We start from the raw sequence: 15,501 nt of genomic DNA, 5'->3' as shown, positions 1-15,501 counted from the left end.
ATTCTCAATCACGTCAAAACGACTGAAAGGATCGGGATGAAATTCGGAACAGGGATAGAGTGTGGTCTGGAATAGCATATAGGCTACTTTTTAGCGCGCGAACAAAGCCGCGGGCAGAAACTAGGATTTTAATAAATAGTGTTACAAGTTACAATAATTACCGTATTATTAACGACGGGTAGATGCGACGAGAGTGCCGCATGTAGCTCGCGCTCCCTGACTCCTCGAGGATGCAGAGCGTCCATCAGCTCTCGTAACTGGTCCGGCTCCGTGATGCGCCACCAGCCGTGTCTGGAAGGTAGAGTAGTTTAGAATTGTTGACCAATCGGATCAGTAGTTCCGGAGATTAGCGCGTTCATACAAACAAACAAACGAAAAACTCTTCAGCTTTATATAAGGAGCTTCAAAAGTATCTGCCAAGGCTTTAATGGGAGGTAGGAAGATTACAATAGTAATTAAATATTTAATTATGAGTTTTTTTTTCATACAAATAATCTACGCATGAGTTTGTTATCTCTTTCTCTGTATGTGTTCAGTTCTCTCTCATAGTACGTATTTTTGAACCACTTTATACAGAATAAAGTCAATGTTTATTTAACTTCTTTATGTTCTCTAATTGAATAACTGGTACGAGGTACAAAATTTCTTCACTATTACAATCTTCAAACACAACACTACCTCCCATTGAAGCCGTGACGGATCATTTTCGAACACCTTTTATATTAGTATAGTATATACACGGTGTAACAAAAGGGATATAAATAATTACATATCAATTGCACAGTTTATGGATAACATAACAAACGATACGGGAATGGTTTTTTTGAACTCATGTTTTCATGGAATTTATTTATTTATTTATTTATTTATTCAATTTACATATAAATTACATTACAATATACTAAGCCCCACAAAACTGTTTTAATAGTTTGACTGTGGGGTCGCTGAGTCTCTATGTTAATAATATATGTTTTTACAAAATTAAAAGTGTCTAAGTAATATAATTTTAATTTACGTTTAAATCTAATTAATTTTGCTTCACTCCTTATGTCTGCTGGCAGATTGTTTAATAGGTAAGGTATTCTCTTGTTTAGTGTCCTGTCACCATAGTAATTGGTGACTCTGGGTACATTGAATCTACCAGCAGCTATATTATATCTATCTGAATGAAGTTGTGAATTTTTCCAATATTTTATTTTTTATTTTTCATGCGAATTAAAATTAGGTAGATAAGTACTAGGCGATCAGATTGACAGAAGAATAGTTTCGTAATATTAGCGAGTGATCCCTGTAGTGTTTTTGTAAATTTTTTTAAAGGTATTTTGAGCTAAAACTTTGTGTATAGATTATATTCAACCAGTATTCTTCAGTGCTTCTTGATGTATATGGGTATTTTGTTACACGCTGTATAGATTAAAGTAACCAACTTACCTCATATCCCTGGGTACATAATTCCCCTCGATCTTCTTGGGCAGTCCGTGGACCTTGCAGTATTCCAGCTGATCCAGTTCTTCAGCAGACATCTGTATGGGCGGTGGACTGTCACAGGTCACGTACGTGGATAGAGCGTTGAAGTTAAGCAGCCCGAGGCTGTTCAGGCTGTTGGCTTTAGCTTTCTGAGTTAGCAAGTCCTGCTTCAAAGCATCTGCCTGTAGCTCTTTTTCTAAGTCGTTGTCCTAGGAATGGAGAAAAGTTTGTCATTAGAACTTGACACGGGATATTTACCCATATTTGTTCCCTTAAGTCTATGAGTTTCTGATATATATATATATTTTTTTAAAAGCGTTGCCCCAAACTTGTATCTCTCAAACATACAATTTCACATACACATGACACCTAGACCAGAAACAACAATTTGTGGATCACACAAAGAGTTGCTCCGTGCGGGAATCGAACCCGCTACACTTTGTGCGGCAGCCGGTCGCCCAGCTACCGCACCAAATGTGCAGTTAATATTTCGCCATGATCACGGATGAACTTATGATTCTAATGATAGTGTTAGTGACTATGCCAGTTTACAAAAAAGAGAATAGTTAATTTTAAAAGCCATTAGATATCAGTATTATATGTGCTTTTTCACCAGAGATGTGACATATTCATTGGTACGCATAGCTTAGCGTTGGCGGAAACGGACTTAGCTAAGCTATGTTTTTTATATGGAATGATGGTCTCACGGCCTCACAGAAAACCGACGTGAAACAAGGCTTGCGTTGTGTTCCAATCTTCCAAATCCCCAATTCCCCAACAACCCTTAAATTCCTAACCCCCAAAAGGCAGGCAACGCACTTGTAACGCCTCCAATGTTTCGGGTGTCCATTAGCGGCGATTGCTTACCATCAGGTGATCCATCTGCTTATACGATAAAAAACTCACCTGTTCCTTACTATCCTCTTCAGTTTCCGCCTCTTGAACGCTTCCATCCTTGTTGAAACTATTGTCGATCACATCCTGATCTAACCCAGACATTGTCAGGCTGGAGTCAGCATAAATATTATTCGAAGGAACTTGGACGCTAGTCACCATACTGTTTAAGGTAAATAGACTCGGATCGTTCAACAAATGCAAGTTATTAGATACATCCCATTTATGGCCCTGACATAGAATAATCTCAGAACATGTATGCTCATTATCACAGAATTCTGGCAAATCTTGCTTCTCATCATTGATGTTGTTCAAAAATGAACTCTCATGTCTCAGAATTGAGAACCATTTTCCGTCTAGCATTTTAGAGTATAACTGTATATGAGCTGTAGAAGGATCATGTGTCTCTTTCTTAACTTTTTCCTTTTCTTCTTTTATTTCTTGTTCTTTTTTGGCTGCGTCTAATTGTATGGATACGGCTTCGGCCATTTTTCTCAATTCTTCTAGATTGTTGACTAGAGAGTCTTTAGATTCTTCTGCGATCTCACTCTCATTCTCATTTTTGACTACGTTCTCTACTTTGACGATTTCCTGCGGTTTGTCCATCTGTTCTGCTTGGGCTGCGAACATGGGCTTGTGTGTTGGTTTCTGTACTAAGAAGGCGGTTGGGATTGAGTCCTCTATGTCTAACATGTCTTGTTCGTCGTTGTTCTTTTGTTGAATGTATTTTTCTTCCATTTTTATTGATGAGCCTGGTAGGAGAAGATAAAAAAGGTTAGGCCAGAAGAATTGTGGATTTTTTTGGTTTTAATGACCTGTACCTGTATTCTTAGTATGGGTTTGCTTTACGTTGAAAGTAATTGAAACGAAAGCGCGTTTGACGCTCTGATTAGTTGGTTTATTCGAGCTGGCCAATTAGAGCACCGAACGCAAACTAAAGTAAACTCATACTAAGGGTACTGTTTTAGAAATGATATAATTGTTTAGAAGTGTTATTTTTTTGGCTCAATTTCCCAAGGCTTAAGGCAAAAAGGGAAAGAAGCAGGAATTTAATACATAGATTGATTTATAGAGGTAACATTGTCTTTTGACTAACTTATAACTCTTTTAGAAGTTATAAGCATAATAGGTTTTTTTATACCACGACGTTGGCAAGAAGGCACACTGCCACCTGATGGTAAGTAGTTACCGTGGCCTATGAACGCTTGTAGTTATTAAGTTATTCCATTAAAAATACAAGACTATTTCGATAAATAAAAATAAATAACTTAGCCCTATGTCCCAATCATTTCCTTTTAAAAATGAGCCATAAAATGCCACAACACTATTACACCAAAAAGCCGCATTTTAACACCCCCAAACTTTAAAAAAAAAAAATAATAATAATATTGACTACCAACCTTCAACTTTACAAGCGCCATGTTTGACATTGGGCTCGTATTTAATAATCTGAGTGTGGTCGCTCAGGTTCAATTCCGATTTGATGCTCTTCAGCTCCATCTCACTCTTGAGAGCTTCTTCTTTCTTCTGCGCTTCTGTCTCTGGGTCTCGCTTCTCTGAATCAGAAGATGGTGATTCTTTCTTTTCTCGAGCACCTGTGTAGAAAAATGTAGTTTTTGTTTTTATAATGGATGGCTTGTTATACATAAAATGTGATATCATAACTATTGCTTTTTGAGTCTATTTTCAGACTATCTTAGAGCCAAATGGTTGGAAAGTAATTAAGTTATTTTCTAAATGGGTTTTTCGTTACATTCGATGGGTCTACGTTGGGCCGCTATCCCGCCTGGTGGTGAGTGAGAGAGAATACATATTCAAACTTTACTATAACGTTCTTTGACCAAAACTTACATAAAAAAAATCCATACAAAAATAACTCTTATCAACTCCTCTCTCAATCTCCACCTAACTCACCTTTCTTCTTCTTCTTGTTCCCGTCAGTGGGGTTCCCGCTGAGCGCGTTGGTCTCCAGCTGCTGGTGGTAGGCCATGATCTCCGGCTGCGCAGACTCCATGCCCTCCACGAAGATACCGCCGCACTGGCCCAGAGACCAGTAGCGGCGCCAGTATCTAGAGGAGAAAAAATTGGTAATTAACACAATCGTGGACAATTGGGTAGTATCCTAGGTCAAAAATAAATTATTACAACTTTCCAATACAATAAAATACTGAAAAATAATCACACTCTCATTCATAAATTGGATGAACTACTTAATTTTCGATTTTTTCTAGCTAAATTTCTAGAAATAAGTCTGCTATTTGACGTCAAAAACTTATGACGTCATAACGCACTATTTCATACAAAATTCATAGAAAATATCGTTTTTGACGTTTCGAAAAAAGTATTGAATTTGACTAGTAGGAAACTAACTAGCCTAGTACTATCTCACAAGTTGCAGTTACTGAGACACTACTTTTTTTCGTACATTGCCACAGTCGTAGTGTCACATAATGAAAAAAATATAGTGACAGTACAAAAGTCGTAATTACACCTGTGGTGACAGTACAACATGCCGTTCTTTACAAAAGTATGAAAAATCAGTCGTCGCGAGGCGTACTGATTTAATGGAACTAAAAACTGATACGTCGACAGGCGAACTGTTGTATCACTTTAGGCTATCTAGACGCCTGTGTTCGTTACTGTCCACCCACGCTTCAAATTAATAAATTCTTTTTCAATTTTAATACATTATTATCAATTCTTTATTGTCTTTAATTACCTATACTTCTGGCGGCCCGCAATCCGTTCATAATTTGTCCGAGTGGCCCCTAGTCTTAATAAGTCTGTGCATCCCTGCTTTAGGCTATCTAGACGCCTGTGGCCGTTACTGTCCACCAACGTGTTAACATACTTTAAATTAATTAAAAATCACGGTTTACTCACGAACATTAATGACTTTTCTCTAGTAATGTACAGATTTGAATAATGTACAGAGTAATGTATGTGAGTAAACAGATTTTTAGTCACTTTAGTATGTCTCATGATAGTTATTGCAAAAATATTTCAAGTTTACTATGTTTTGACTATGAAGATTCTATTTTAAAAGTATATTCCTAGTGACTAGTTTTCCCTCACCTGTCCTGTCCATAGCAAGTAGCCCGCAGTGCATGTGAAGCGGCGGCGAGCTGCAGCTGTTGTTGCTCGGACTGCTTCAGCAGCTTGTCCAGCTTGCGAGCCAGTTCCTCAGAGGACAGGTTCTTGTCTTCGTCCTAGAGGAGGGAAGAGGTTACATATTTCATTAATGAGGATTTGTTTTATTGAAAAACAATTGCCCCAGCTTAAGATTTTCTCCTGTGTCGTGGGTGTGTTTACAAACATACAAGTTCACATACACATGACATTCAAACCCGAAACGACAATTTGTAGGTCACACAGAGTTGTTCCGTGCGGGAATCGAACCCGCGACACGTTGGAAGGCAGCCGCTTACTCAGCCATCGTGCCAACTATGCTGTTATGTGTATGTGCTGTTATATGAGCAGATTGAACAAACAACATAACGAACAAAAATTTAGTCTAATAGAATTCAGACACAAAATACATGAAGCTCTCCCAATTAATTAATTTTCAACCTTAATACTTTTACATAAGGTACAACTTACCTCTTCAGGCTGCGTCCCTTCACTCTCCAAATCACTCAAATTGGCATCACAGTCACCAATCATGCTATCCTTGTCCATCTTCGAGTTATCTGCCGGGGAACATTCGTCCTTATTGTTATTCATAATCTCTTTGTTCTTCATACTGTTGGAGAGATCCTTTAAGGGCGATAATTCCTTGTCGCTCTCCTCAGTGGGGGGTGGATCTTTGTAAGGGGATGGTTCAGATTGTTTGTCTGTCTCGCTCTCGGGGTGCGGAGAGGATTCCTTGTCCTTTTTCGGTGTTTCTTCCTTTTCTGAAGTTTGTTGGTTTTCTGGAAAAGGGGGGAGGAGGTTAGAAAATTGGGTTAATATGGTAAAAAAGTGGAATTCGTTGATATAATTATTGTCTGTAATTTTATAATTTATGACATTCTGGAGTATGGTTAAGTGTTGAAGGTTTTCTATTCCTCATCATCATCATCAACAGCCTATAAGTGGCCACTGCTAACCAAAAGCCTCTTCTCGCATGAAGAAGGTTTGAGCATTAATCACCACGCTTGCTCGATGCTGGTTGACGATTTTAAACTTATAATTAGAAATTATAAGCCCAGGTTTCCTCAAGGTGTTTTCCTTCACCGTTTGTCAGTGGTGTCTAAATAATTTTAGTAAGTACACGTAACTCGGAAAAAATTATATTGGTACTTATCGTTGGTAGGTTTCGAACCTAGTCGTCTAGGTTTTGATTATAATTTCTAATTTTTAACAATCTCTAAATTCATTGGTCAGCAGTGGCCATTTGTAGGTTGTTGATTGTCAATAAAGTTAGTTTTTATAAAAGAATACATGTCCTATACCTTTGTGCAGTGTGTTGAATAAAATTCTTATTCTTTTTTTATTTCAGTACCTTACTAGTTAATAAACTTATAATTGTCCTCTTACCGTCATCATGTAGCGGCGGAGTGTTGGTCCTGGTGGAGTCATCGACCAGCCTCTGCATGCGCTCCAGGGCGAGTGCCTGCGACCTCTCTGCCTGCTCCGCGCGCGCCTTGCGGGCTTGGAGGACTCGGACCCTGGGGGAATTAGGTTAATTTACTATCTATAATGTAAAAATAAGTCGGATTTTCCTTCCTCACGCTATAACTCCAGAACGCACGAATTGAATTCCACGGTTTTGGATTCGTTGTAAAGGTCTTGGGCTCCGTGAGGTTTATAGAATAAAAAATTCAGGAAGATTTCAAGAAAAAAGTAGGAAAACAGGGAACCGGGTTTGCTAGTTAATATTATAAATGCGAAAGTTTGTGTGTTTATGTGTATGTTTGTTACTCAATCACGTCAAAACAGCTGAAGGGATCGCAATGAAATTTAGACCAGGGCTAGATTATGGTCTGGAATATCCAATAGGAAGTTTTTATCCCTAAAGTAGTCTCTAATCATCGGAAATAAAGTCTAGTTTCTTAAGATTTTTTTTAGAAGTAATCAAAATATAGATTAAAGAGTCACGCTTCGGCATGAATGTGCCGCCTTGACCGGAGTGATGCAACGGCCTCACAGTAATGGACTTTTATTACCAGCGAAATTTTACGTTTTCTCTCAGCCCAAGCTAGAAGCCGAAAGTGGACGAGGTTTGATTGTCTGTTGTATGAAAATCCCCTATCATCCCCTGGGGGCCCAGTTTAATCTGTGTTTAGGGGTCGAGTTGACTTACAGGTGCTGAGGGTGGTCACCGGGGTGGTTTTAGAGAGGTAAAAATCCCAAACCCCCTAGTCTTCTATCTCCAATAAGCTTGAGGCCTTTTCGAAGGTTTCCCCCGTCATCAATAAAAGGGGGTCGAGTTGACACCAATGGGTATCATCTTTACCAGCCATACTGCTTGCTTACGGCCTACCATAAAATCACGCGACTTACTTCCGTATCTTCATATCCATGAGGTACCGTTCCTTGCGCAGCTGCGTGAGGTGCTCCAGCGAGGAGTCGATCCTGCTGAGATTAATACAAAAACACGCGACTTACTTCCGTATCTTCATATCCATGAGGTACCGTTCCTTGCGCAGCTGCGTGAGGTGCTCCAGCGAGGAGTCGATCCTGCTCAGCACCTTCTTGTTCTGCAGCAGCTCGTCGCAGATGTACGCGAATATGCGCGCCTTCGTGCTCGCGCTCAGCGCCGCGTACGATTTGTCGCGTAGTTCCTCTGTTGGGAAACAAAGTTGAGTAATTATTTAAACTAGTGGTCGCCTAGTGGTCGAAATTCAACCATATACGATTTAATTTACAATACCACTTAACATACGTTCAAGGATAATTTTTATTGAACTCAAACTCAAACAAACTCTTTTATAAAACTCTATTCATATAAGACGTGAGAATATCATCGCAATGTCTGTCAATTTTGACGTTTTGTCAAATACGATCAGATACTATGCATGTATGTGTAATGTTTTATTTATTGATTTAATGTACTTTATAAGCATTATTATTGAAAAATATTAGCGTTCCGTACTTCTCCTACACATAAACTATAAGTGTACCAAATTTTATGCTCCTACGTCCGCGCAATTTTCGTAAAAACTAATAGATATAAAGTTTTTGCATCACGTATTAATATATAAATAACCACTTTTTGAAACCTAAGGGTTAAGCAGTGATGCCCGTTACTGCACGCAATGCCGCTATACAATGTACACCCACTTTTCACTATTTGTTATTTGTGTTAGTCCCACGTAGAGGGTGAGCCTTTTGCCATATGCTGGGCACTTAGAAATTTTCGAAAATCCCAAAAACCTCGGTAATCGCTTCCCATCAGGTGAGATAGTGGCCAAGCGTGAACCAATAATTAATAAAAAAAAAAAAAAATAAGGGAACTTTTTGTCCGGCAGTCGCACCACTTCGACGAACGAGAAAGTCATCGAAAAAATACCAAATAGTTTTTGTTCGATCTGGAAACTGAACTCTACGTTCGACAGTCGCATTTGTAACCACTTGATCGAAAAGCAATTTAAGTGTGCGTTTAACACGTTAAACGCCATCGGTGCAAAAATTGACCGGAAGATTTTCCTTCAACATTATTAGGAAAGGGTTGAAAAAATGAATTTATTTGACATAAATAAAATAATAGTAAAATATAACTTACCGGACAATTTATAAGTAGGATTGTTGTGTAGATGCTCATAATAGGCGGAGTTCTTAGAGTTGGCGCAAGTATGCAGCATCTCAGCTTCAGTCTGGTGGTGGTCGGCTACGCGACGCTCTCTCTCTCTTTCTGCCGTCAAACCTATAGAATAGATAGATATAAGTATCTTCAATAAATGATAAATGATATCTATTTCTGTAAATAGGTTATAAAATAACACTTTTTCGCGTCAATATTTCAAATAGCTAGATGAGGCCGGCATTTCCTATCCGACTACTCTGAGAAGAAATGCCGAAACAAACTCAGAGGTCATAGTCTCTTTTAAAGTCCAGACAATGAAATAGAGGATAATGTGAGAGAAATGTTTTAAGAAAATACCATCTTCGTTCTGAATAAGTCGGCAACGCACTTGTTATTCTTCTGACTTAGTGAATGTCGCTTTATAATCATCATCAGTCGAGAGACGGCCACTGTTGAACATCGTCCAGTGTCGCTTACCATCAGATATATCATGTGCTCGGTTACCCCATTATTTCACAAAAAACTAGCTTTTGTCAGTGGTTTTACTCATATATTCAGCATAAAAATGTGGCTTATATGTTATTTTAGACTATATCTCTATACTAAACATTCTGATTTAAATGAGTTTTTTAACAATCCCCAAATGTATTCCTTTTAGATTTCACAATAAAGTTAACAATTTGAACAGATAATCTATAAAAAAAGCATACGTAGTTTAAGAGCTCCAGTGTGGCCCGAAACTAATCGAGCATCTTCGAATATTTTAGACGAAGAATTATGACTAACCGCCGCACTCAGAGTCATTTAATGGTTACTTAACCCAGTTCTTAGCAATTGTTTATCGATACAAAATCGTTACTATATAAGGAATAGTTTAAGTCATCATTCAATGTCTCTGAGTGTGGCAGAAAGAGATTTTTTTAATAGTTTACCTGTCAGTGCCTTGACTTCTCCGGTAGCGTTAGCATACAGGTATATCCTGAGGATCTCGCTGAAGTTCTGATGGGTGACCTCGCTCATACGGATGGCGTGGCCCAGTAGCGTCGTGTGTCTGCCTGGGTGTGGCACACCCGGGTCCTCTGTGGAACGGATATAATGGTTAAAGTTTTGTAGGAGACGAAGATAGATAACGTTTTATATTTAAACTTTTTTGTTTTGATGTAAATTCGTGTCTTATAGCGTGGACTTAAGGTGTATTTTGATTTGTTACGAACGCTGTGAATATGTTTAACCGACCAGTCTAGGGACCGAGGCGTGCCAAATATTTTGAACGTTACCGCTGTTTTTTGTAGGTTTACATTCACATGTTTGTTAAGTACGGTTTTTGTAATGAATGCAATTAAATTTAGTCTCTAAAGCCCAACCCTCAGGGTTGAAAATGCGAAACTGTACACGGTTTTCCTAGTTTGGGTTCCTGAATCCCACCACTTGTCATTTCAATCGTTTTAAACCTGTTCATGTAACGTACTACAGAATTTATTATATTAATAACTATTATATAAGCTTAGTTTTAATACCAATGTCTGTATTAATATGGTGGAAAATCAATAATTTTTTTATTCTTAATTGTTCTACTTGGTAAGCGTCCACAGGCCCGCATCGGTCGCATCGCACGCTGTTGATATTAGGTTTAAATTCGAATGTTTCTTATTACACCTTATTCAATGGTGTTACATACCCACGGCAACGATGAGTAGTTGCGACACAACTTGGATGAACTCCTCCTCGCACTCCTCGGTGCAGTCGCCCAGGATGCCCATCTGCAGGGTGTTCAGGGTCGGCATGGTGTCCATGTCTGCAACAAAAACGGTATAGTTATCTCTTTCTTAAATACCAATAGTATTTGATCATTCTGGTTTCTTAAGTCGTTGACTGCCAATAGAAAACTGTTGAAGGCAAATCCTCCACTAACGTCGGTCACCGGTGACCACTACGGCGTTCAATGTTTTAAACTCTATTTGTTCGAACCTATCGTGTACCGGAACGCTGATCTACGCGAGACGTAATGTATTTTCTATTGTGTCTTTTATACCAGAACATAAGTGGTTCAAGTAGTTTTGTTTTTTTATAGTTTTACCTAAAAATATATGCTTTCTGATTGTCGGCATGTGTGTATGTGACACAAAAAATATACATAGTTAATTACCGAAATATTAAGACTTCCAAGTGTGAGAAAGTCATGCTTCGGCACGAATGGGCCGGCTCGACTGGAGTGATACCACGGCCGAGTAGAGACGTAAAACAACGCTTGCATTGTCAATCGATTCCCCAACAACCCTTAAATTCCTAACCCCCAAAAGTCTGGTGTTTCAAGTGTCCAAGGACGGCGGGGATTGCTTACCATCAGGTGATTCGTTTGCTCATTAGCCAGCTTATTCCATAAAAAAACTTACCAAATCCAAGTGCCTCTCCGAAGTTGTAGAGGAACTCGTAGGCCTGCAGTAGGTCCGCCATGGCCTGGGCGGGCAGCTTCAGGCCGGGGATGCGTTGTAGCGCCGGCAGCGGCTTCTGGTCCGATAGTGAGGAGTCTTCTTGTGGCCGTCTGGGGGGTGAAAAGTATTTTTTACACACACACACATACAACGTCACGCCTTTTATCCCCAAAGGGGTAGGCAGAGGCGCACACTATACAATGTACGCCCACTTTTCACAATTTGTGTTATAAGTCCCATGTGATAGGGGGTGAGCCTATTGCCATATACCGGGCACAATTCCAGACTACTGAGAAATTGTCGAAAAACCGAAAAAAACCCAGTAATACTTTGCCCGACCCGGGAATCGAACCCAAGACCCCTTGTTCGGCAGTCGCACTTGCGACCATTCGACCAACGAGGCAGTCTTTTATAAATATTTGTTTAAGCTATAAAAGGCAGGGATAGGCATTGAATGTAACCCGTCTTGACTAATGGTGCTTTTTCACTTCTTCTTTTGCCGTCGATGCGTTTGACTCCAATTGGTACACATAGCTGAGCACTGGTGGAAACGGACTCAGCTAAGCTATGTTTTTTATATGAATAGATGTGTGCTATGGATGGCTTCCCTATTATCGATACATCGCATACTCAAGCTGCGCATCTTCCTCGCACAGCTACTTTGCGGCGGCGTATCTTCATAGCACATCTTACTTGCACAGCTACATAGCTTAGTATCAGTGGAAACGGTCACATAGTTTCACAGCTTACCTATTATCTTGTCAGAAAACACTGGTTTCATCAAGGAAATAAGTATACAATACATAAAATCACCAACCTCAACTCAGACAGCAGTTCCATCTCCCTCCTCCTCTGTTGCAGCTTCCTCTCCTTGACCAGGAGCCTGTCCAGCAGGTTCTGGTGCTTTCTCCTCTCCCTCTCCTCCCATCTCCTACGGGAGTCCAGTTGACGGATGAAGGAAGTATGCTGACGTCTGCGTTCTCTTTCCTAGGAGGAGAAAGAGATTTTCGGTAAGAGATTGAGAGTTTGAGTGATTGTGTTGTGTTAGTTGTTTTTTTTATTTATTTTTTATTCTCAAGTTTGTTATAGTTAGTTTCAGAGATTGTTGAAGTACTTCAAATTATGTTTCTCGATTTGTATACGCTTATAAACTTATTCCTATTATACCTAAAATGTTTCATTGCCCATATTGTAATAAGGTGCGATACTGACACAAATACATTATTGCCTCTACTAAAGAAAAATGTTGCACCATAATGTGCGATCTGTAAGTCGAACCCGAGACTAAATTTGCCAGTCAAAATAATAACCACTCAATTAACGAGATAGTAAATCAAAATTTAATATAATATTTTAATAAAAAAATAAGTACTATTGTTTTCCATCTTAAGATTTTTGTGCCAGCATTATATTAGAGGTCATTTTAGATCAATTTAAGTAATATTTTTATAATAACTATCGTAAGACTATAACTAAAAATCACGGTTTACTCACGTACATTAATGGAGAAAAGCTCTACTAGTTTGAAGAAAGAAGAAAGATTTTTATTCAATGAAGATTCCCTCTGTGACTCGAAACTAGTAGAGCTTTTCTCCATTAATGTACGTGAATAAAACCTTGATTTTTAGATAAATTTAAAGATGTATTGAGCTTCTTAAAGTTGGGGTATAAGCAGCATAAGTACATACATTATAAAGGTAAGCGAGCTACAGCAAATCATTAGTAATAATGTAGAAAGAAATTGCAAGAAATTAAGAAAAGAATATTAACAGTTTTACATATTATGATATTAGAAATTGCAACATTGAAGCAATGTTTTGGAAATTTTAAATTGCGTTAATCTTAAAGTCATCTCGATATAAGTTTCTACATAGATATTTAATTTTTCTTTTAATACTACTGTTTTCTATGCTAACAACTAACATCACACAAGTAATTAGTAAAGGAGTCCCTTTTTAATTATTATGTAATCGGCTTACTCACGTAATGTTTTGACGAGGAACTCGACTTGTATCCCTATTTTACATTAAATTAACTAAAAATAACGCTTTACTCAAATAAATACACATACAGAGGAAAGCTCTTGATCTTGACCAGCGTGCGCAGACGCTGCTACACTTGCTAGCTTTTCTCAGTACATTTGCATGAGATAGGTAATCGAGTTAATAGAATTTCCTATCAACCGATACTAAACAAAAATCAAACCTATTTTGAACTGAAAGGGTTTAAAATGATAATAGAACGATATAAAATGTTGCTTCTAAGAAGTATCTAAAGAAAATAGTGTGTAAAACTGTCAATACTCCCAATAAAACGTACTAGAACTACAGATTATAAATGTGATAGTTAGTCAAGCGTAACAAATTCTACTTTTATTATTACCTCAGTTATATACTTTTGCTGTGCACCCGGCGAGTCAGCGAGGGTTGTAATAAAAGAGAAAACGAGGTTACACACAAACACACACGCGAACAAACACTTTATGTATGTATGTTTGGATTTAAGTAAGATGGAGGTGAGGTAGACTTTAATTTAACAAATAGTTGGAAAGAAGTTAAAAATGTGACTTTTTTAATGAAGTGAGGTTGAGAAATGGACCCTTTTTTGAAGGGGAATAATCATCCAAAGGCATCCCGCCTTGGGTGAGAGGGAATATCAGACTCTTACTAACTAAAAAATTGTTCCCACTAATGCTTTTTCAGCCGGAGCCCTGGTAACCCGCTAGGTAGTCCGCAGCTCAGAAAAAAAACTCTTTTGGAAATGAAACAAATGATTGTTTTCCTTTTTCCAAAATGGAAATAGAGGAGCCTTAAGAACACATTTCAATTAAGTTTTGAATTATATATTTTTACTACTCTTTCTATATTTTCACTATTTAATTTACTGACAATAAAATGTTATACATACTTAGACAAAAACCCATCTTTCTTAAATCCACACAAACATAATGAAAAAATAATAATGTTAATCACACACAATAATGAATTATTAATAAAAATAAGAAAATAATAATAATAACCTGTTCTTTAAGCAGTATGGCCTGTTGCCGCTTTATTTCTCTCTCCTGAAACAATTCATTCCAGTTTGTAAAAGCCTGCGAAGACTGTATTCTTGGGAATATTGCTTTTTGCTTCATAATTTTTACTTAGTATAAAATTGATATTTTATGTAATTAAAAACAACGTTACGTCTTTTAGCCCCGAAGGGGTAGGCAGAGGTGCTCATTACGACACGTAATGCCGCTATAGAATGTACAACCACTTTTCACAATTTGTGTTATAAGTCCCATGTAATAGGGGGTGAGCCTATTGCCATATACTGGACACAATTCCAGACTCCGTACTACCACTGAGAAATTTTAGAAAAACCGAATAATAACCCAGTAATACTTCGCCCGACCCGGGAATCAAGACCCCTTGTCCGGCAGTCGCACTTGCGACCATTTGGACAACGAGGCAGTTTATGTAAATTACTAATGTTTTTTAATCCACTCTGCCTGTTGTTAGATAATGACATATCAATATGCGATTTTAGGACTTAGTAATACCTTTTCTTTCATAGTTTTATTAGTATAAAATTGATTATTTTATTTATTAAGCTAGAGTTTTTTAATCCACCCTGCCTCTTGTTAGATACTGACATATTCGTATGTGACTTTTTTAAACGTTGACCCACGCTTTTGTTTTCTCCTGTGTCGTGTGTGCGTTTACAAACATACAAGACCACCAGACCCGGAACAACAATTTATGGATCACACGAAGAATTGTTCCGAGCGGGAATCGAACCGATTTGACAGGTACAGAATAATCTGTAATACCAAGCTTATCACTATATAGAAATCTACGCAGGCTTTTACTATGAACAAAATTGCACTAAAGGGTGTGCTAAAAAATGAACATAAAATATCAACAATAATATAAGACGTACACGTTTGGTAACAAACGAAACACAACCTTATGTTGTAGTAACAAGGTTGAATTT

General features: G+C 38.1%; 1 protein-coding gene across 1 annotated transcript in view; it reads right to left on the bottom strand.

Annotated features, from left to right (window-relative positions):
- Positions 1-15,501, bottom strand: part of LOC118279723 (uro-adherence factor A) — a 124,215-nt gene that overhangs the window by 19,204 nt on the left and 89,510 nt on the right. Inside the window, 16 exon segments of the mRNA XM_050702429.1 lie at positions 162-291; positions 1,432-1,676; positions 2,374-3,113; positions 3,762-3,956; positions 4,276-4,430; positions 5,437-5,570; positions 5,962-6,272; positions 6,880-7,010; positions 7,951-8,128; positions 9,068-9,208; positions 10,021-10,167; positions 10,767-10,883; positions 11,482-11,630; positions 12,338-12,507; positions 13,903-13,920; positions 14,540-14,584. Of these exon segments, the coding sequence (XP_050558386.1) occupies positions 162-291; positions 1,432-1,676; positions 2,374-3,113; positions 3,762-3,956; positions 4,276-4,430; positions 5,437-5,570; positions 5,962-6,272; positions 6,880-7,010; positions 7,951-8,128; positions 9,068-9,208; positions 10,021-10,167; positions 10,767-10,883; positions 11,482-11,630; positions 12,338-12,507; positions 13,903-13,920; positions 14,540-14,584 (3,006 nt within the window).

Source organism: Spodoptera frugiperda, chromosome 22, assembly GCF_023101765.2.
Source record: "Spodoptera frugiperda isolate SF20-4 chromosome 22, AGI-APGP_CSIRO_Sfru_2.0, whole genome shotgun sequence".
Taxonomy (NCBI): domain Eukaryota; kingdom Metazoa; phylum Arthropoda; class Insecta; order Lepidoptera; family Noctuidae; genus Spodoptera; species Spodoptera frugiperda.
The sequence above is the reverse complement of the archived record's forward strand: the minus strand, read 5'-3'. Positions and strand labels throughout refer to the sequence as shown.